This window comes from Taudactylus pleione, unplaced genomic scaffold (assembly GCF_031769625.1).
Source record: "Taudactylus pleione unplaced genomic scaffold, aTauple2 ptg000145l, whole genome shotgun sequence".
NCBI classification, from domain to species: Eukaryota; Metazoa; Chordata; class Amphibia; order Anura; family Myobatrachidae; genus Taudactylus; species Taudactylus pleione.
Genome location: NW_028284547.1, coordinates 3,236,828 through 3,256,552, shown reverse-complemented (window position 1 = coordinate 3,256,552; position 19,725 = coordinate 3,236,828). Strand labels below are relative to the sequence as shown.

At 47.8% G+C, this 19,725-nt stretch overlaps 1 protein-coding gene across 1 annotated transcript; it reads left to right on the top strand.

Moving 5' to 3' along the window:
- Positions 1 to 3,834: 3,834 nt before the first annotated feature.
- Positions 3,835 to 16,136, top strand: DCAF15 (DDB1 and CUL4 associated factor 15). The gene is made up of 13 exons (XM_088473974.1): positions 3,835 to 4,009; positions 8,213 to 8,310; positions 9,523 to 9,658; positions 10,712 to 10,818; positions 11,170 to 11,291; positions 11,846 to 12,004; positions 12,213 to 12,632; positions 12,801 to 12,892; positions 12,993 to 13,121; positions 13,943 to 14,031; positions 14,112 to 14,216; positions 14,329 to 14,444; positions 15,667 to 16,136. The coding sequence occupies exons 1-13, from the start codon at positions 3,839 to 3,841 to the stop codon at positions 15,720 to 15,722; spliced, it is 1,800 nt and encodes a 599-aa protein (XP_088330100.1). The 5' UTR covers positions 3,835 to 3,838; the 3' UTR covers positions 15,723 to 16,136.
- Positions 16,137 to 19,725: the final 3,589 nt, after the last annotated feature.

Here is a 19,725-nt window from a genome sequence, read left to right as displayed (position 1 = left end):
GAGGGCCGATAACCGCGCCTTGTGAGGCCCCAACAGATAAGGGAAGGGCGTGCCAGGGGCAGAGGAAATTGATAGTGAACCAGGGCCAGCATTAGAAGAGGGGGAATCAAAATCAGCAGCTCCCTCCTGTATTTTCACTGATCAATTTGAGAACGGAATTTAAAAAAAAAAAAATCGTCAAGTTCTCCAATTTCAGAATCCATTTTTCTTCAGACAATACTAAGTATCACCTAACATGATTTTCCCTACGTAATAACAAAGTAACCTCTCCCATCTGTTTAGGGATGATTTTATCTCCGTTTCAATGGGTCGCATCCGGTAGGACAAGTTCTGGGTATTCCGTCCAATAACGCACCTTGGCTCTCCAAGCTTCCCCCCACATCTCCCCAGACAAGACCTACTCTCTGATTGGTTAAACTGAAAACACTAACATTTATTTCTTCACATTCCTCTCACACCATTGGTTAAAAATCCCGACTTTCCAGCGGGGTCATTCAGCGCAGAGTCCGATGGAAGGATTTGCCTACACTCTGTGAAACGCATGCGCCGTAAGAGATTTCACAAGTTTCCACACGTGCTCAGTTGCAAACAATCGCTCAACTTCATGAACATGCCAATGGCTTGTGACATATTTAGGCCCTGTGACTGATTTCTCAGCCCCCTTCCCAGTTCCATAGTTCACACTATAGTTAGCACCAAGATAACATGTAGGGGTATAGGCTGTAAATTGCTCCTAGATTTCGTTTTATATTTCAGACCCATGGGAAGTATATGGAAAAAAGACAGATCTAGTGTAGCTAGTTTTACCATCGATGGGAGCCCACTGGTGGTGTGCCGATAGATAATTCTGACAGCGGTTCGCAAATGCGTGAAGATAGGCACGCAGTTCCCTTTTTTTTTTTTTTCATTTTGATCTGTCACATACCAACACCTCACTCAGGCCTATATTTTTTCTTCTCGGAATTAGGGATGGAGATCGACCATTAATGGCGGAGGTCCGACGGTTCCCCACCATCGATGGCAGAGATGTGGAAATGTTTTTTTTCTCCTCTGGCGCAGGGTGGGGCAAAGCACTTAGCTCCTCCCCTTCCCTGATTGGGCCTCCATTTAGCCCCACCCTCTTCCCAGACTGGCCTGCCATGTCCGACAGTAGACATCAGCATCAGTTCTCAGTCAAATGGTGTCATGCCACCACTGTAAAGAACAGATGGCACCATTAATCTGAACCCTTCGATGGTCATCTCTACTGTCAGACAGACACCCAGCAAAACATGAAGCAGCCCACCTATGCCGTGATTGACAGCATAAACATCGGGAACATCGAAGGTGCGTGTAAGCTAAGGGTAGACCTGACTCTGCTGCAGGACTTCAGAGATTCCTGCACGCAGAGAGGCCCCGGCTGCGTGCGGCGCCACTAAAATTAATTTATGCACGCCCCTGTTATGGCGTGCGAACGCACAGGCACGCCTGCGTTCGGCCGACCACCCCGTCACCACCCACAAATGGCACTTCCTGTCAATCAACATCGAAGGTCTCTGCGGGCTCCCTGCGTACTCTTGAGAGAGCCCTTACCGTACTCAGCGATTTGTTCTCGCACGCGCAATGCGATAAATGCGCAGATTGCACCGTGCGTTGCTTGCTGAATCAGGCCCTCAGTCCTGTTACCTCGGAGGCCTACAATTACCGATAGCCATCGAAGGCTGTACCATCGATGGGTTTAAACCATCAGCAGAAAAACACTGATTGTTTAGCCATCGATGGCTAAGTGCTCCGCATGCGCAGACCTCAGCTATCAGGCTGCTGCCGTGGTTTTCTCGCCACCATCGATGGTGCAGCACCATTGAAAGAAAAACAAAACACTTGCCATCCGTCGTAAACAATCGATGGTTGCAAACCCTTCCTACCTACAGTGCCAGCATATTCCCTCTGACTCCAACAGTCGCTACACTGTGATGTTGCCGTAGCCTCTCGCACACACAGCCAAAGCCTCAGACAACAACTTTATCAAAACAAACAATTCTCAGTTTGAACATCCAACATAACCAATATTAATGTCAACTATTAATATACATTCCTACATTACATTTTATCATGTTATGGGGGAGATTTATCAAAGCTTGGCGAGAGGTAAAGTGCCAACCAATCGGCTCCTCTAATTTGTCAAACACAGCCTGTACCATGACAGTTAAGCTGGGCACACACTCTGCCGATATATTGCGTTGACCTCGGCGGGTATGTACTCCTGATATGTCTGTGAACAAAGTCATTTGCAGACATTTCTGCAGATAAATCTGCGCATCTGGCTGTGTATGTGGACTATCATACACTTGCAGGGACTGGCGATGTCACAGCTGGGTGGGCAAATTCAAATGTCGAGTGCCCGTACGGTAAGTGTGTATACTTACCTGAATCAGCTGCTTGGTCGGCGCGACGGCCGTCAAGTTGACCTGGTGTTTACGGGGCTTTGGAAGCTGATTGCTTTGTACTTTATCTCTCTCCAAGCATGGATAACTCTTCCTCCTAATTTAAATATATTCATACTTCCTTGTAGGATAGTTAGGTGAATGTGTGTAGTAGTGTAATCTCTTTGGTGATGGTAGGTAGGTCAGTGTATAGTATCAGGGTGACCTGGTCGGTAGGTGAGTTTAGTGTGACCTCTGTGTAATAGGTGAGTGTGGGATAGTAGTGTGACCTCTCTGTGTAATAGGTGAGTGTGGGATAGTAGTGTGACCTGTGCAATGGGTGAGTGTGGGGTAGTAGTGTGACCTCTCTGTGTAATAGGTGAGTGTGGGGTAGCAGTGTGACCTGTGCAATGGGTGAGTGTGGGGTAGTAGTGTGACCTCTCTGTGTAATAGGTGAGTGTGAGGTAGTAGTGTGACCTCTCTGTGTAATAGGTAGGTAAGTGGTATAGCAGTGTGACCTCTCTGTGTAATAGGTAGGTAAGTGGTATAGCAGTGTGACCTCTCTGTGTAATAGGTGAGTGTCGGATAGTAGTGTGACCTGTGCAATGGGTGAGTGTGGGGTAGTAGTGTTACCTCTCTGTGTAATAGGTGAGTGTGGGGTAGTAGCGTGACCTCTCTGTGTAATAGGTAGGTAAGTGGTATAGTAGTGTGACCTCTGTGTAATCGGTGAGTGTGGGGTAGTATTGTGACCTCTCTTTGTAATAGGTAGGTAAGTGGTATAGCAGTGTGACCTCTCTGTGTAATAGGTGAGTGTGGGATAGTAGTGTGACCTCTCTGTGTAACAGAGGAGTGTGGGGTAGTAGTGTGACCTCTCTGTGTAATAGGTGAGTGTGCGATAGCAGTGTGACCTCTCTGTGTAATAGGTAGGTAAGTGGTATAGCAGTGCGACCTCTCTGTGTAATAGGTAGGTAAGTGGTATAGCAGTGTGACCTGTGCAATGGGTGAGTGGGGGGTAGTAGTGTGGGGTGGCAGTGTGACCTCTCTGTGTAATAGGTAGGTAAGTGGTATAACAGTGCGACCTCTCTGTGTAATAGGTAGGTAAGTGGTATAGTAGTGTGACCTGTGCAATGGGTGAGTGTGGGGTAGTAGTGTGACCTCTCTGTGTAACAGAGGAGTGTGGGGTAGCAGTGCGACCTCTCTGTGTAACAGAGGAGTGTGGGGTAGCAGTGTGACCTCTCTGTGTAATAGGTAATATATATATATATATAGACTGACTGACAAAACTGACGCTGCTGCAGCGCTCTCTGATTAATATTCAGTCTACTACAGGCTCCAATATCCTGATATGGGGGAGTGGTCCACCTCCCTGACGCGCTGATTGGTCCAGATGTTTGCAGGATATAGCGCTCCGCCTATCACAGGGGAGCCTGTAACCAATGGCTGCGCAGTCAGCTCCGGTCATGGCGTCACCGGAAAGGAGGGCGGGGTTTGTTGCCGGAAACGAAGGCACCGGCGGGGAAATGGCGCCGAGCTCGAAATCGGACCGGAGCGGGAGCCGGAAGTGGGGCCCGAGGGACCATGTGATCCGACAGCTAGACCGGGTCAAGGTAACTAATATGGGCAAAGGGCAATCCCTCCGCTTGTACCGGCCCACAGCGGTGATATCAGGGCTGCTGTCTCATAATATGGAGGAGAGGTGTGACTGGGGGGGTAATAACATGGAGGGGGAGAGAGGTGTGACCGGGGGGGTAATAACATGGAGGGATAGAGAGAGAGGTGTGACTGGGGGTAATAACATGGGGTAGAGAGAGGTGTGACTGGGAGGAATAACATGGAGGGGTAGGGAGAGGTGTGACTGGGAGGAATAACATGGAGGGGTAGGGAGAGGTGTGACTGGGGGTAATAACATGGAGGGGTAGGGAGAGGTGTGACTGGGGGGAATAACATGGAGGGGTAGGGAGAGGTGTGACTGGGGGGAATAACATGGAGGGGTAGGGAGAGGTGTGACTGGGGGGAATAACATGGAGGGGTAGGGAGAGGTGTGACTGGGGGGAATAACATGGAGGGGTAGGGAGAGGTGTGACTGGGGGGAATAACATGGAGGGGTAGGGAGAGGTGTGACTGGGGGGGTAATAACATGGAGGGGGAGAGAGGTGTGACCGGGGGGGTAATAACATGGAGGGGTAGAGAGAGAGGTGTGACTGGGGGTAATAACATGGGGTAGAGAGAGGTGTGACTGGGAGGAATAACATGGAGGGGTAGGGAGAGGTGTGACTGGGGGGAATAACATGGAGGGGTAGGGAGAGGTGTGACTGGGGGGAATAACATGGAGGGGTAGGGAGAGGTGTGACTGGGGGAATAACATGGAGGGGTAGGGAGAGGTGTGACTGGGGGGAATAACATGGAGGGGTAGGGAGAGGTGTGACTGGGGGGAATAACATGGAGGGGTAGGGAGAGGTGTGACTGGAGGGAATAACATGGAGGGGTAGGGAGAGGTGTGACTGGGGGGAATAACATGGAGGGGTAGGGAGAGGTGTGACTGGGGGGAATAACATGGAGGGGTAGGGAGAGGTGTGACTGGGGGGAATAACATGGAGGGGTAGGGAGAGGTGTGACTGGGGGGAATAACATGGAGGGGTAGGGAGAGAGGTGTGACTGGGGGGAATAACATGGAGGGGAGAGAGGTGGGTGGGTAACGACATGTATGAGGGAGAGGTGTGACTGGGGGGTACTTATATGGAGCGGGAGAGAGGTGTCCTTTTAATAACCAAATTGATATCCCAATGCAGCTATGTAATATAAACTAAATATAATATCAGTGTTAGATGATCACTTCAATGAAGATTATACTGCTCAAAATAGTAATCTAATAATTTACATTCATTATGGGCTTCTATCTGAGATCAATCCAATATTCACTCCTCTAATTATGTTTCACAAATCCATTCAAATGAAATAACTTGTGTACAGACTTATCTAACTCCAGGAGACTTTTTCCATCTTGCTCTGAAAAAGATTACAAATGTTGCTTTAATAAGAACTACTAATGGTGCATACACACGGTCACATTTTTCTTCAGATCTGAACGATAACGATATAAAAAATCGTTCATATCTGAAGGAAAATCTGACATGCCTTAACGATGCGCGTTCCCGATGGTCAGATAACGATATCTGACATCTGATGTGTTTGCAGTCAGACTTGGACGATTCCATTAATTTTAATGCAGTCAAAAATCATTCAATCTTTTGGTAAAATCGTTCCTCTGACAAATCTGACCGTGCGTATGCACCTTAACAATATTACATGTACCATTAATAAAAATGAACTAAAACGTAATTTATATATACAAGTTACTGCAGGCTATAATATTAAGGTCTCTAGATATGGCGGTAAATTTACTAAGATGGGAGTTCTATTAAGAAGTGATGTTGTCCATAGCAACCAATCAGATTCCAGGTATTATCTTCTAGAGAAGGTGCTAGATAAATGAGAAGTAGAATCTGATTGGTTGCTATGGACAACATCACTTCTTAATATAACTCCCATCTTAGTAAATTTTCCCCATGGAGTCTAGTTCTATGTTGGGGGTGGGGGGCAGATGTAACATGTGCAGAGAGCCTTCGATTTGGGAGGGGTGCGTCTAAACGCAAATCTTAATAGTGTAATAATAACTCTCCAGTATGTGTGGGCTACATGCAGAAGCAGCCAGTATTTACCCTGCATGCAACATGGTTTGTCCAGGTGCAGAGTTACTGCTTGTTTTTTCTTTAGTCCCAACTCAGAATCAAGCCCAATGTGTGCACCTGGGCAAAACGAAAATCTATTCATAGCACCACATTTGTAATGAATAAGCAATACATCCATTAGCCGTAACTAAAACCACTGACGAGAAGTGAATAACACTGATTATCTCTTTACTCTGGTACCTGACTGGGGGGGGGGAGAAGGATATATTAGGCAACAAATGAACACTCAGTTCTTGAAGTTGATGTTTTGGAAGCAGGTAAAATGGGCAGATGTACGGATCTGAGCGACTTCGCCAAGGGCCGAATTGTGATGGTTAGACGACTGGGTCAGAGCATCTCCAAAATGTAGGCGCGTGGGGAGCGAAGGCTATAGCCCACCCGGATCGATTCTACAGAAGAGCTAATGTAGCACAGATTGCTGTATAAGTTAATGTGTGTGTGTCAGAACTGGACCATGGAGCAATGGAAGGAGGAGGCCTGGTCTGATAAATCAGTTTATTTTACATGTGGACAGCCAGGTGCATGGGTAAGAGCTGGCACAGGATACGTTATGGTAGGAAGGCAGTGTGATGCTTCGGGATCCTTGGGTCCTAGCATTCATGTGAATGTTACTTTGACACGTACCAGCTATCTAAACATTGTTGCAGACCAAGTTCACCCCTTCATGGTAGCGGTATTCCCTGATGGCAGTGGCATTTTTCTGCAGGATAATGCGCCCTCCCACACTGCAAACATTGTACAGGGATGGTTTGAGGAACAAGAGTTCAAGGTGTTGACTTGGCCTCCAAATTCCCCAGATCTCAATCTGATCGAGAATCTGTGGCAGCGCCCCGCTAAGACAACCTGCCGGGTGCCATCCCCACCTGTGAGCCGCAGTGTCCCGCGGGTGGGAAAAATAGCGGTGCAGCGATCACTGCAGGTGAATAGATAACGGGCACATGAACCTGGCATCTATTCACAGAGAAGGAGAGCTTGGGGGCAGCTTGGCATGTCCGTAAGTGCCAGTCATGCTCCCAAGAGTGATGAAAAGGGAGTGTGTCTTAAAGACGCGCAGGAGTGCCCCTTTCTAGGTCCAGAGCGTTGCCCGGCGTGGGATGTGCTAGAAAAACAAGTCTGAACCATGGAGGCCCCACCACGCTACCTTCAGGATCTGCTGCTAACGTCCATGCCTCGACTGGTCAGAGGTGTTTTGACGGCACCAGGGGGATCTAGACCATATTAGGAAGGTGGCTATAATGTTATGGTTGATTAGAGTATATTAAGATGATGAGTTTTGGTTTATTTACAGCAAGTTACTGGCTAAAAACCACGGAAGATCAGATACATTAAAATAATAATGTTATTAAATGTAAGCAGTTCAAAATAAGATACAAAAAGTGAAAATTAAACTGTTTTAGGTGTCAGTATATAAAAAACACCATCAGTGGAGGACTACATTTAATTGAGTGCGTTGGGCATAAAAATGTACAATATTGCTGCAGAATGTGTGTGCGCTATATATATAAAAATACATAAAACCTTTTTAAATTCGCGTATATAAATATACACACGAACCAAAAAAAAAAGAACTTGGGGAAGATTATACTTTGTAATCTATCAGCTCCTTGAGGCCTTCTGGTTATAAATCTACAATGGGCTTCTATATGGATTTGTACCCCTCACCGCCTGTACTTGTGGTTGGATTGTCCGTATGCCAATAATATGTGGGTTACGATGGAGGAACTATAGGCGGTGTATGTATTCGGCGGTCAGTAGATGCTAGTCACATTGCGTATCCCCCGTCCCTGATCACTGCGCGGCAGCATTTGGCAGGCAGCCATCTCTAATGTTCTCCACGTGCTGCGGTATCAGCGCTGGCATACGGCACTCGGGCAGGTCTCACTAGAATTATAGGAGCCTCTATCTCTGAATGTATCTCTCCTGTGTTCCTACAGTGTTGTGTTAGTGTGATTGCTCCCAGCAAAATATGGTGAATGCTAGCCACAAAATGTAAGATCCCGCTGTGGAGCCTGAGGTTTATTCTTTGTCACCCTGTCTATTAAAGACCTCTGTTTCCTGCAGATCACTGGGCAACTTTCCCCGCGCCTGTTTCGGAAGCTGCCGCCTCGCCTCTGTGTGTCTCTGCGCAATATCGTGGATGAGGAGTTTCTGCAAAAGGGGTAAATGCTGTATATAGGAATGATGAGCATAGATAAAATACAGAAGTAGCCGGTAGGATAACATGGTCCCAGGCATAAGCAGTACGTTCTATGCGTTTACCACCTTATGTCAGAAACCGTGATCGCTTCTCTAATGGGGGCTGCTGCTCTTCTCTTACGTCTCCAGATAGCAGGGGACCAATCGCAAGCATCAATCAAGAGGTCGTGGCTTGTGATTGGTCCTTGATTGATTTTTTTGCAGGTTCGTTCTGCAAGAAAGAACCAGTAGAACCCCATTGGATGGCGACTGCATCTAGCGACCATTGGGCGCTGTGTGTGGTCGGGCTCTAAAACCCGACGCTCCCGATCGTGTTTATGGCCGAACTGTAAAAGGGCAATGATTTTAGTTGCAAAACACGGCGAGTAAAAGTTAGCCGTCGCTCCGGGTCTCGCACCAAAGGGGGCGTGCTGTCGATGTTGATTAACAGCACGCCCCCTTTGGTGGGCGTGCCGGGGGCGTTGCTGCCAGACGGAGGCGTTCCCATGGGAACGCCTTCCGTCTGAAGCCGGCCCCACTGACATCAGTAGTGATGTCAGTGGGAGTGATTTTAGCTCTGATAGAGCCAAAATCACTCCAGGGCTTGCGGCAGCGAGACCCTACCGCAGGGTCTCCGTCGCAAGCCCGATGGTCAAGACCATCGCGACCATCATCATGGACGCTCGCATAAGCTGTGGGTGGTAACCCATAAGGTCGCTCCATTTTCATGTAGGAGGGCCCTGATTCAGAGCGAGCGCTCTGGTCAGAGTGTCCGGCTCTGAATCAGGCCCTTAGTACATAAACCCGAGTGTCGGCTACAAGAGCCCTGATGGTATAGTCTGTGACCCCCCTACAGGTATTAGTGAGAGCCCTGTGCTCATTCTATCGCCTCTGTATACAGGCACATACACATACAGCAAATGAGTAATACATTATTATCGGGTGGGTGAGTGTTCTGGCTTCTGTCACACAAATCGAAACCTGCACCTCACAAGTGGATAGGTTAGAAACCACTTTTTAAGTTAGGCTTGTTTCTCTGACAAAGGCAACAGAAAATGAATAACAACACAATGCATATCCTATTACTGTCTACTGGAGATGTAATTTTAAAATATAAAAGTTTGATCAGAATAATATAGATAAATGATCCCTCCCCCTTATCCCATCTGAATGCTGTGTCTTGTCTCCCCCTCCAGTCACATCTTCCTGGGGTTCTCCAAGTGCGGCCGCTTTGTGCTGTCCTACACCAGCGATGTCCTGGATGACGACTTCTCCTTCTACTCCTATCACCTGTACTGGTGGCAGTTCCAAGTACACAGCAAGCTGCGCCTGGTGAGGCCTCGCACACGTCACTGTCACACTGTCTTACCGTCCTGGAGTCACCGTTCCCTCCATAGAATCCACTGTAGAGCGGAGATGCTCCCTCTCCGGCTTGTGCTTCCTACTGTAACGGGTCAGACAATGATTAATTCCACCCTACAGTTATTTATTATTCGGCAAACATCCCTCCCGGGGTTCCCCTCCCAGCTCCCCTACACCAGCACCCCAGCTTCTCCCACCCAGGAAACTTGAAATGCAAGCACCAGGCGCGGATGAGTCAGCTTCGGCTCTATGTAGTGTCTGTGGTAGCAACTGAGGCCTCTCTGAAGGGGACAAGCTGCGGTTGGAGCTCCAGCATATTGCGGGCCCCTGGCATGGCACCACCACGGATCTGCTAGTTTGGGTGTCACTTTTTTTTCTTTAGATCTGTAGAAGTGGGCAGGAGATGACCATAACATTGATCTCATGTGATCATGGCCGCCAGTGTACCGAGAGCTGGCAGAGTGATGTCGCAGGATGCTTCTCAGGGCACACTGGGCATGCTCCTGCCAGTACAGGGGATGCTCACTCCCTCATTAATACCCATGAATATTCATAGCTGCCCAGAAGATGACTAGCTACATGTAATCTGGTGACTAGAGAAGAAGTTATACAGCATTTGCACACAGTACATGTAACATATTTTAGTTATGTGCTGTCTGCTCAGTTAATCTGCATAACATGTACCTGCAGTACAGTGACTTCACGCTTTCCACGATCATGCCTGGCTTCCTCCCTGCCTTTAGTACTGACTGCGTGCCTGGTAGCTGATGTCACGTGTCTTTAGTGTGTCCATCTCTGAGACACTTGGCAGCTACACCTGGTCTCTGGTTCTGCACCTGTGGTACTTTGTCACTGCAGCTTGTGGTCTGCTTAGGAAACGGGGATGCAGTTACCCACTGACCAAAGCCTAGAAAGCATTCTGGCAACGAACAGATGCAAAACAAGCGCTGGTGTATCTGCCTTGTGACGGTCTCCCAATATATCCCCTCACACCTGTGGAACGCCGCTGTCCTGTCTTCTCAGGTGCGTCAAGTCCGCCTCTTCCAGGACGAGGAGATTTATAGTGACCTGTTCCTGACTGTCTGCGAGTGGCCGAGTGATAGCTCCAAAGTCATCGTGTTTGGCTTCAAGTGAGTCCTAAAGTAAAGCTCTCTTTACTTATGAGTATTTACCAAACTATATGCATTGCACAGCTAAATGATGCTTGTGAAGTTTCAGGGGCAGGACCAATGATGTCACAGCAGCTCACATGACTGCAGGCTCCACCTTTTTGATACATGTTTTCGATCCATTTAGGACACCTAACTACAATGTAGTGGGGAGGTCACTGTTTACTACTTCAGGGGAAGGCAGTCTTACTGCTCAAAAACCTGCCTGACTTTCATGGTTCCTATCTGTAAATTTACAGCACGGCCTGTCCTCATGTCTCCGGACTGTCCTTTCAGCATCATGTAACGCACTCTCTCTCTGCATTCTTGCAGCACGTCTGGAAATGCGATGTTAATGAACATGATGAGCGATGAAAACCATCGGGATATTTATATCAGCACAGTGTCTACACCCCCAACATCTCCCTGTACCGACTGCAGGGAGTCACCAACAGGTGTGTACCTCCACCTCTTCTGTAGTGACCAGCATACTGTATACCGCCCATTGGCACATCACAGGGCACCGTTACCAACCAGAGCGTGTAGCAGCGCTTGCGTCACGGGCACCATTTTTGGTTGGTAGCCCTCAGATCGTGACTCTGGAGATCTCGTACATTCCCCATCTCAAACTTTTGGCTGCATTTTATTAAAGACAACCAATCACTTGCACGCAGCAGAGGCCGCCATTTATAGGGTGTACCAAGCCCATGAAATCACTAGTTGCTGGTGACATCACTGAGGCACGAGGCTCCTTGTGCCTCATCTTCCACTGACGCTGCCTGTTCCTGGTGACTCAATCAGATGAGCATTGGGTAACGCTATAAATGGCTGCCTGCACAGTGCGGTTGGCCGGCACACTGTAGAAAGGGACAGCCCTTTGAAATAAATCTTTCACCACCAAAGTGCTAATATTGGGTAGAGGTTTGGTAACGTTCTGGTGTAAGTATATTGGTAGCTCTACAGAGAGGGCCCTGTAACCTATAACCGCTGGCCCATTCTCTGTTCCTAGATCCCTGCCTGCTGCACAGCTTCATGCTCCACACCAAGTATCAGGTGGTCTATCCCTTCCCCACCTTCCAGCCAGCGTTCCAGCTGAAAAAGGACCACGTGGTCCTACTGAATACCAGCTTCTCCCTGGTGGCCTGCGCCATATCTGTGCATCCAGCAGGTAAGGTACTTGTGGTACTTTTCCATGAGAGAGTGAACCCTTTTAAACCCCAGTGACCGATTGTTACCATCATCTGCATCGTCGTAAACCTTGGCGTGGGCTTCTTCTCCGAGTGGCCCATCCCACGGCCGCCCTTGCGTGTAGTCCAGACGCGCTTATCCGATTCCATTTCATCTTCACCGGTAACTGTGGTGTCCAATCTTTTTAGGTGACACGGAACCCAGCCGCATTCTGTACAGCAAACAGAACCAGCACGATGTTCGCACCATCTCCTCATACAGCCCGTGTGCCTCTTCGCCGAGCAGCCACTCACCCCCTTCTTCTGACCCCTGTTCCCCCACTCCGCCCGGCACCCCCCCAGCAGTTACTCGCGCACGAGAGTTTGTGGCTGGCATATTCCGAAGAGCTCGAGAGGCATCTGGGATGGAGCTACAAGACAAGGGAGAGCGACCTGGTCCAAGCAAGCAGAGTCCTCAGCAACCCTCTGACCCAGACTCTCCCACGTGGCACCGTACCAACAGCGAGGGGTCTGTAAAGCCCAACAGTCGCACCGAGGAACCCAGCTATGTCAACTACACAAGACTTCGATATGTCCTAGGGGAGGTGAACGAGACTGACCAAGAGAGCGGTGAGAGCGTTGGGGTGTGGACCTCGAGAAGAGGGTGATTAAGGGAAAATGGGGGCTGGGGTAAATTATGGTTTTAGGAGGATAACAACTTGGGTGGGGGGGTGCCTCATTTTGTACAATTGATACCAGAATGGGTGGGCACGTCTTAATTCTTTTGAGTCTTGGCAGAATACGAAGACGACAAGATCTCGCTACCTTTCCTGGTCACCGACCTGAAGGGGCAACACCTGAAGCCACTGAATGAGAAGGCCTCTTTCCAGGTGCAGACCCCCCACTCGTCGTTCTTCGCTGTCCTTTCTTTTCTTCTAGCTGTGCTACCTCCAACACTCTCTTATCTTCTCCTCTATGCATCCCGCACAGGGCCAACACCTCAGTGTGGAGCAGCTCACGCTAGACTTTGAGTATGTGATAAATGAAGTCATTAGACACGACGCCTCGTGGTCACAGCAGTTCTGCTCGTTCAGTGACTACGATATTGTCATACTGGAGGTGAGCAGTGCGTGTGGCTGATGACGTGTTTGTATGTTTTACCCATAAATTGATGGCGTTATTAACTTATGCAAAGTTTTCTCCATGTAACATTGCCGGTGTGATTTTTCATGGTGCATTTGACGAGGTACGGAATCCGCTTAAGGGTCACTTGGGCTCTTCTGTGTGTTCCATATTTTGAAGTGGGTGGAGCAGAATATTTAGTAGCTAATCCGATCATAGGAATAGCAGCAAGAGAAGATCTGCTGGGAGGCAGTGACCTACCCATGCGTGTTGTTATGAATGAGGACTGGGCTAGTGTCATGATGTGAGGAGGAGAATAGAGGCAGCAGGAAGTCACAGACTGAGAGTTATATAGTAGAAGGAGCAGGGTCCCCAGCAGCACAGAGTAGTGATATGAGAAGGGGAATAGAGGCAGCAGGAAGCCACAGACTGAGAGTTATATAGTATAAGGAGCAGGGTCCCCAGCAGCACAGAGTAGTGATATGAGAAGGGGAATAGAGGCAGCAGGAAGCCACAGACTGAGAGTTATATAGTATAAGGAGCAGGGTCCCCAGCAGCACAGAGTAGTGATATGAGGAAGGGAATAGAGGCAGCAGGAAGTCACAGACTGAGAGTTATATAGTATAAGGAGCAGGGTCCCCGAAGCACAGCTCTGTGTGAAATGACTTATAGCATATATTCAGCTTGTTGTTTAGTTTGCTGTGGAGATGCTGGGGTACTTTTATGCTTTGACAAGGGAATGGTTTTTTATAACTCTTTTTTGATTGCTGGAATGTTATGGAAAATACATGATTGTAAAGATGTCTTCTTTTCCTCAGATGTGTCCAGAGACCAACCAGGTGATAATGAACATTGGCCTTCTCCTCCTGGCTTTCCCAGCTCCACAAGAGGATGCTCAGCAGCTCAGGTGAGTGACCTCACAGCGCTATCCATGTCACCCCGTCCCTTGCTGGATCTCACCGAGACTGCTCTGCCTTTTTCTTGTAGGCCGAAGACTCAACACACCAGCTTAAAAGTTGCATGGGATCTGCACACCGGAGTCTTCAGCACCCTGAGCGTGGGTGACCTGACTGAGGTCAAAGGCCAAACCAGGCAAGTATCACCACCAACACCACCACTGTCATTGCAGCAATGAGACTGACCCTCCTGTACATCTATCTACCCCCCTGCCTGTCGCCCAGTTTAACATGTCATGTTTCCACAGTGGCAGCGTATGGAGCTCATACCGGAAAAGCTGCGTGGACACAGTCATGAAGTGGTTGGTTCCGGAGAGCAGCGCACGATACGTTAACCGTATGACTAATGAAGCGTTACATAAAGGTAGGGGAAATACTCAGAGGGCGTACTTAAACCGCCATGCTTATATTGCCTCTACCCAGCACTGTCAGAATCTCTTCTTACTCTTAAGAGCTGACTACGATCTGTATTATTTCCTAGCTACAAAGACACCAAGCACAGAGTGTTCTACTGATCTGAGGACCGCTCCCACTGTTAGATCATTGGCTGCTGTCATTCTATGTATACAAAGGATGGTGTTCATTGGCTGCTGTCAATCCATGTGTACACAGGATGGTGTTCATGGCCGCTGCCGTTCCATGTGTACACAGGATGGTGTTCATTGGCTGCTGCCATTCCATGTGTACACAGGATGGTGTTCATTGGCTGCTGCCATTCCATGTGTACACAGGATGGTGTTCATTGGCTGCTGCCGTTCCATGTGTACACAGGATGGTGTTCATTGGCTGCTGCCATTCCATGTGTACACAGGATGGTGTTCATTGGCTGCTGCCATTCCATGTGTACACAGGATGGTGTTCATTGGCCGCTGCCATTCCAGGTGTACACAGGATGGTGTTCATTGGCCGCTGCCATTCCATGTAGTTTGTTGACCTATTGACCCAACAAAACCTGTATTCCGTATCAGAAGGCACAGGATAAACGTACAGATATCATTCTGCTGTAGAAGTAATTCTTTTAGAGTTGCACATGGCAGATTTGTGCTTTTTAATGAGTAACATGGGCCCCTGTGATACTCAGCGGAGGCAGCCATTTTGGGGGATCAACTAACAATTAATAAAATAAAGCCTAGCCGTTCACTGGTAACCAGGGACATCACTGAGGCACAGAAGTCAGCCCCACAAATGTCAGTCTCCATTATATGCAGATGACAGGCGCAGTTTTATTTCTTACTATTTTCACCTGTAAAATAAAAATATTAATTTTACTCTGTCACATGAAAGCTGTTTTTGCAGAAAATAAAATTCAGTCGTCTAGACCAGAGGTTCCCAAACTCGGCCATTACAGTCCAGGTTTTAAGGATATCCATGCTTGAGCAGAGGTAACTTAGAACCTCAGTCCATTTGAGTTAACCATCTGGACTGGAGCATGGATATTCTTAAAACCTGGCCTGTAATGGCGCAGAGTTAAGGAACCTCTGCAATAGCTGCATCTCCTTTAGTGCATGCAGCAGATTATTGTAATAGCCATTGTTGGGGCTCAATGATGTGGATCTGCTTTATCTGACCACCTGTTCTTCCTGCAGGTTGTTCCCTTAAGGTGCTGGCAGACAGCGTGCGCTACACGTGGATTGTGCTGTAATCTGCCGCCTCCTGCAGAGACATGAAAATCTACCTCAGCACAAAGCGTCTCTGTGCACCAGGGGGGATGGACTCTATGGCGGGAGCTCTGAATTTCGGCCTGCCATATTATTGACCATTCCTGGCAGAACAACACTGTGCCAGGAGCGGAGCTGCTTTCACCGCGTAGAGAAGAAAATCTGTGTCCGGAAGCGGGCTGTGCCGTCTCACGCCATAGTCTGCGGAGACTCTTGCGGGGGGATTTCGCTCCACGGCGGACATTTTAACTTTTTTTTTTTTTTTTCGTCTGTCCGTCCGTATGGGAACAGAGTTATTTTTTTAACAGCATGTGTATGTATGTATATGTGTAAATATATAAAATGCACCCCTTGTCTTTATGTTATGTGTAACTGTCCCCTTTTGTGGAAATAAATTTCAATTCAGTTTGCGGGTGTCGCAGTGCCTGGAATTTTACACATTGAGAAGCTCAGGAAAATGATTAACGATTGTCACCCGTAATGGGCAGTAATGTGCGCAGCCGGACATCGCGTGGGACGGAATCCCCCCCCGGTGCAGTATGGCCCATATCTTGGGTATAAACTACAACCTAAGGGTCAGAGACCGGGGTTGTTGGCTCTTATAACTGTAGTACCAGGTATATAGGCACAGGATAGGTATATAGGCACCCCCCTAGTGGTAGTTCTGCTCTAAGAGCCCACACCCTTACCCCTAGAGACAATGGGGCCCCAGTTTAGCACTCTCCCCTCCCCATGGGTTGCTTTACATAGTCATATATTTTATTTATATACCAGACAAAGATATTTTTAACATTCATCATAACCACCCTCCCTCACCTAGTGTCAATAGATGTCCCCCCTCCCTCCCTGTGCCTAGCCCTGCCCCCTAACCTCTTTGATGCAGAGCGTGGTGTAGGAGGAACAGATCATCATTTCCCCCACCCCTTTTGAGCTGCACCGAATACCGGTTCTTGCCTCCTTATTACACTGATTCTGGCAGTGATGTCGGTGGGCGCAGATGCTGCATCACTGCAGGGGGGTTCCGGAACGGAAGGAGGATATTCGTTCTCTCGTAAATTCGCATATGAGATTATTTCCATGTTCAGAAGGAGTTGGGTATGAAATCCTGGCTGTCGAGATGCCGCTGGTCAGAATACCAACAGTGGCACCCCGACAGCAATAGGCAAGACAGGTAAGTGTTTTTCTAGCCCCTACCTTAACCCTCCCAGGTGCCTAAGCTCCCCCTCCCCGCACCCTAAACCTAACCCTCCCCCCTTGTGCCTAAACCTAACCTCCCCACACCCTAAACCTAACACCCCCTCCCTGGTGCCTAGTGCCTAACCTCCCCCTAACACCCCGTTACTTACAGTGCATCCAGAAAGTATTCACAACGCTTCACTTTTTCCACATTTTGTTATGTTACAGCCTTATTCCAAAATGGAATACTTTAATTTTTGTCCTCAAAATTATACACACAATACCCCATAATGACAACGTGTAAAAAGTTTTTTTGCGATTTTTGCAAATTTAATTAAAAAAAAAAAAAACCCACTAAGATATCACATGTACGGCCTTTGCCATGAAGCTCAAAATTGAGCTCTGGTGCATCCTGTTTCCACTGATTGTCCTTGAGATGTTCCTACAGCTTAATTGGAGTCCACCTGTGATAAATTCAGTTGATTGGACATGATTTTGAAAGGCATACACCTGTCCATCTAAGGTCCCACACTTGACAGTGCATGTCAGAGCACAAATCAAGCATGAAGTCCAAGGAATTGTCTGTAGACCTCCGAGACAGGATTGTCTCGAGGCACAAATCTGGGGAAGGGTATAGAAAAATATCTGCTGCTTTGAAGGTCTCAATGAGCACAGTGGCCTCCATCATCCGTAAAAGGAAGAAGTTCGGAACCACCAGGACTCTTCCTAGACTTGGCCGGCCGTCTAAACTGAGCGATCGGGGGAGAAGGGCCCTAGTCAGGGAGGTGACCAAGAACCTGATGGTCACTCTGTCAGAGCTACAGCATTCTTCTGTGGAGAGAGGAGAACCTTCCAGAAGGACAACCATCTCTGCAGCAATCCACCAATCAGGCCTGTATATTAGTGGCCAGACAGAAGCCACTCCTTAGTAAAAAGCACATGGCAGCCCACCTGGGGTTTGCCAAAATGCACCTGAAGGACTCTCTTGTCTGAGACAAAGATTGAACTCTTTGGCATGAATGCCAGGCGTTATGTTTGGAGGAAACCAGGCACCGTTCATCACCAGGCCAATACCAACCATACAGTGAAGTATGGTGGCAGCATCATGCTGTGGAGATGTTTTTCAGCAGCAGGAACTGGGAGACTAGTCCGGATAGAAAGATTAATTAAGCAATGTACCGAGACATCCTGGATGAAAACCTGCTCCAGAGCGCTCGACTTCAGACTGGGGCGACGGTTCATCTTTCAGCAGGACAAGGGCCCTAAGCACACAGCCAAGATATCAAAGGAGTGGCTTCAGGACAACTCTGTCAATGTCCTTGAGTGGCCCAGCCAGAGCCCAGACTTGAATCTGATTGAACATCTCTGGAGAGATCTGAAAATGGCTGTGCACCGACGCTTCCCATCCAACCAGATTGGAGCTTGAGAGGTGCTGCAAAGAGGAATGGGCGAAACTGACCAAAGATAGGTGTGCCAAGCTTGTGGCATCATATTCAAAAAGACTTGAGGCTGTAATTGCTGCCAAGGTGCATCAACAAAGTATTGAGCAAAGTTTGTGAATACTTATGTACATGTGATTTCTTAGTTTATTTATTAAATTTGCAAAAAAAACTTTTTACACGTTGTCATTATGGGGTATTGTGTGTAGAATTTTGACAACAAAAATTAATTTATCCCATTTTGGAATAAAGTTGTAACATAACAAAATGTAGAAAAAGTGAAGCGTTGTGAATACTTTTCGGATGCACTGTACCTTCGGGATACTGGTGCCGGGATCTCGACTACATCCCGTTCAGAAGTACCTACAAGTGTGAGCAATTATTCTCACTAATGAAAAGAAACAAGTCTCCTGCTAGGTCGAGATTGACAGACTTTCATCACATCCAATAAGATTGACAGCAGAAAGATGTCAAATAGCGGGAATAAAACATTAAAGTTATTGTTTTCTTCCCAATACTTGACATCTTTTTGCTTAAACTTTGCTGTTTTTTCTTAATAATAAACCTTTCGAAATTACATATGACTTTTTTTTTTTTTTCTTGCGGTCCACACACTCGTAAGGTGCCCATCCACTAGCAGACATGAAAATGACTGCATGATTACGACATTGTAATCGTGCAGTAGTTTGTCAGTCTGTGATGAGCCTGCACTGAACGAGCAATTGTTCAGTGCAGGCTCATCAATGGTCTGCAAACATGCTCAACCTGACATTATCGTCAGGTTGACCACCATGTTTGCACGATGATAGACATCTAAACGACCAGCGGCATGTGCATCGCTGGTCGTTTTAGACTTTTTTGCAAATGGTTGAACGACCGTTAACGTTCAGTCGCTCAACTTAATCGTCTAGTGGATGGGAACCTTTTTGACTTTGAATATTCAGCCTGGTTGGGATCTTGAGTTTGACATGCCTGCCCTAGAGTGCTCTCTGTGTGCCCAATGGATTCAAAGAGAGAGGATTTACCATAACTATAAAAATCCTGTTGTCTCCTACATCCTTACAAGCTTGACTCATCTGGTAGATTGTGCCCTCACGTTTTCAGGAACAGGTCTCCCCTGCTCCATTGTATAACCATAGTGGTTTCTGCTCTTTGCTACTGCGCGTGTACCAAAACCTCAATGTGTGGAGGTGGCTTAGAGACAGCGGTCACAGTGAGGATTTATTTGCTAAGTGAGTGACAGGTCATCAGCACTTTGGGGAGGTGGCTACAAAAACGTAGGCGTGTCGGTACCAGTTTCTGGGCGTGCCCTAGTGAGCCTCTGCGAATTCGCTCGTTAGCTGGAGAGCCCCTGATGTCTTAGGTTGAAACG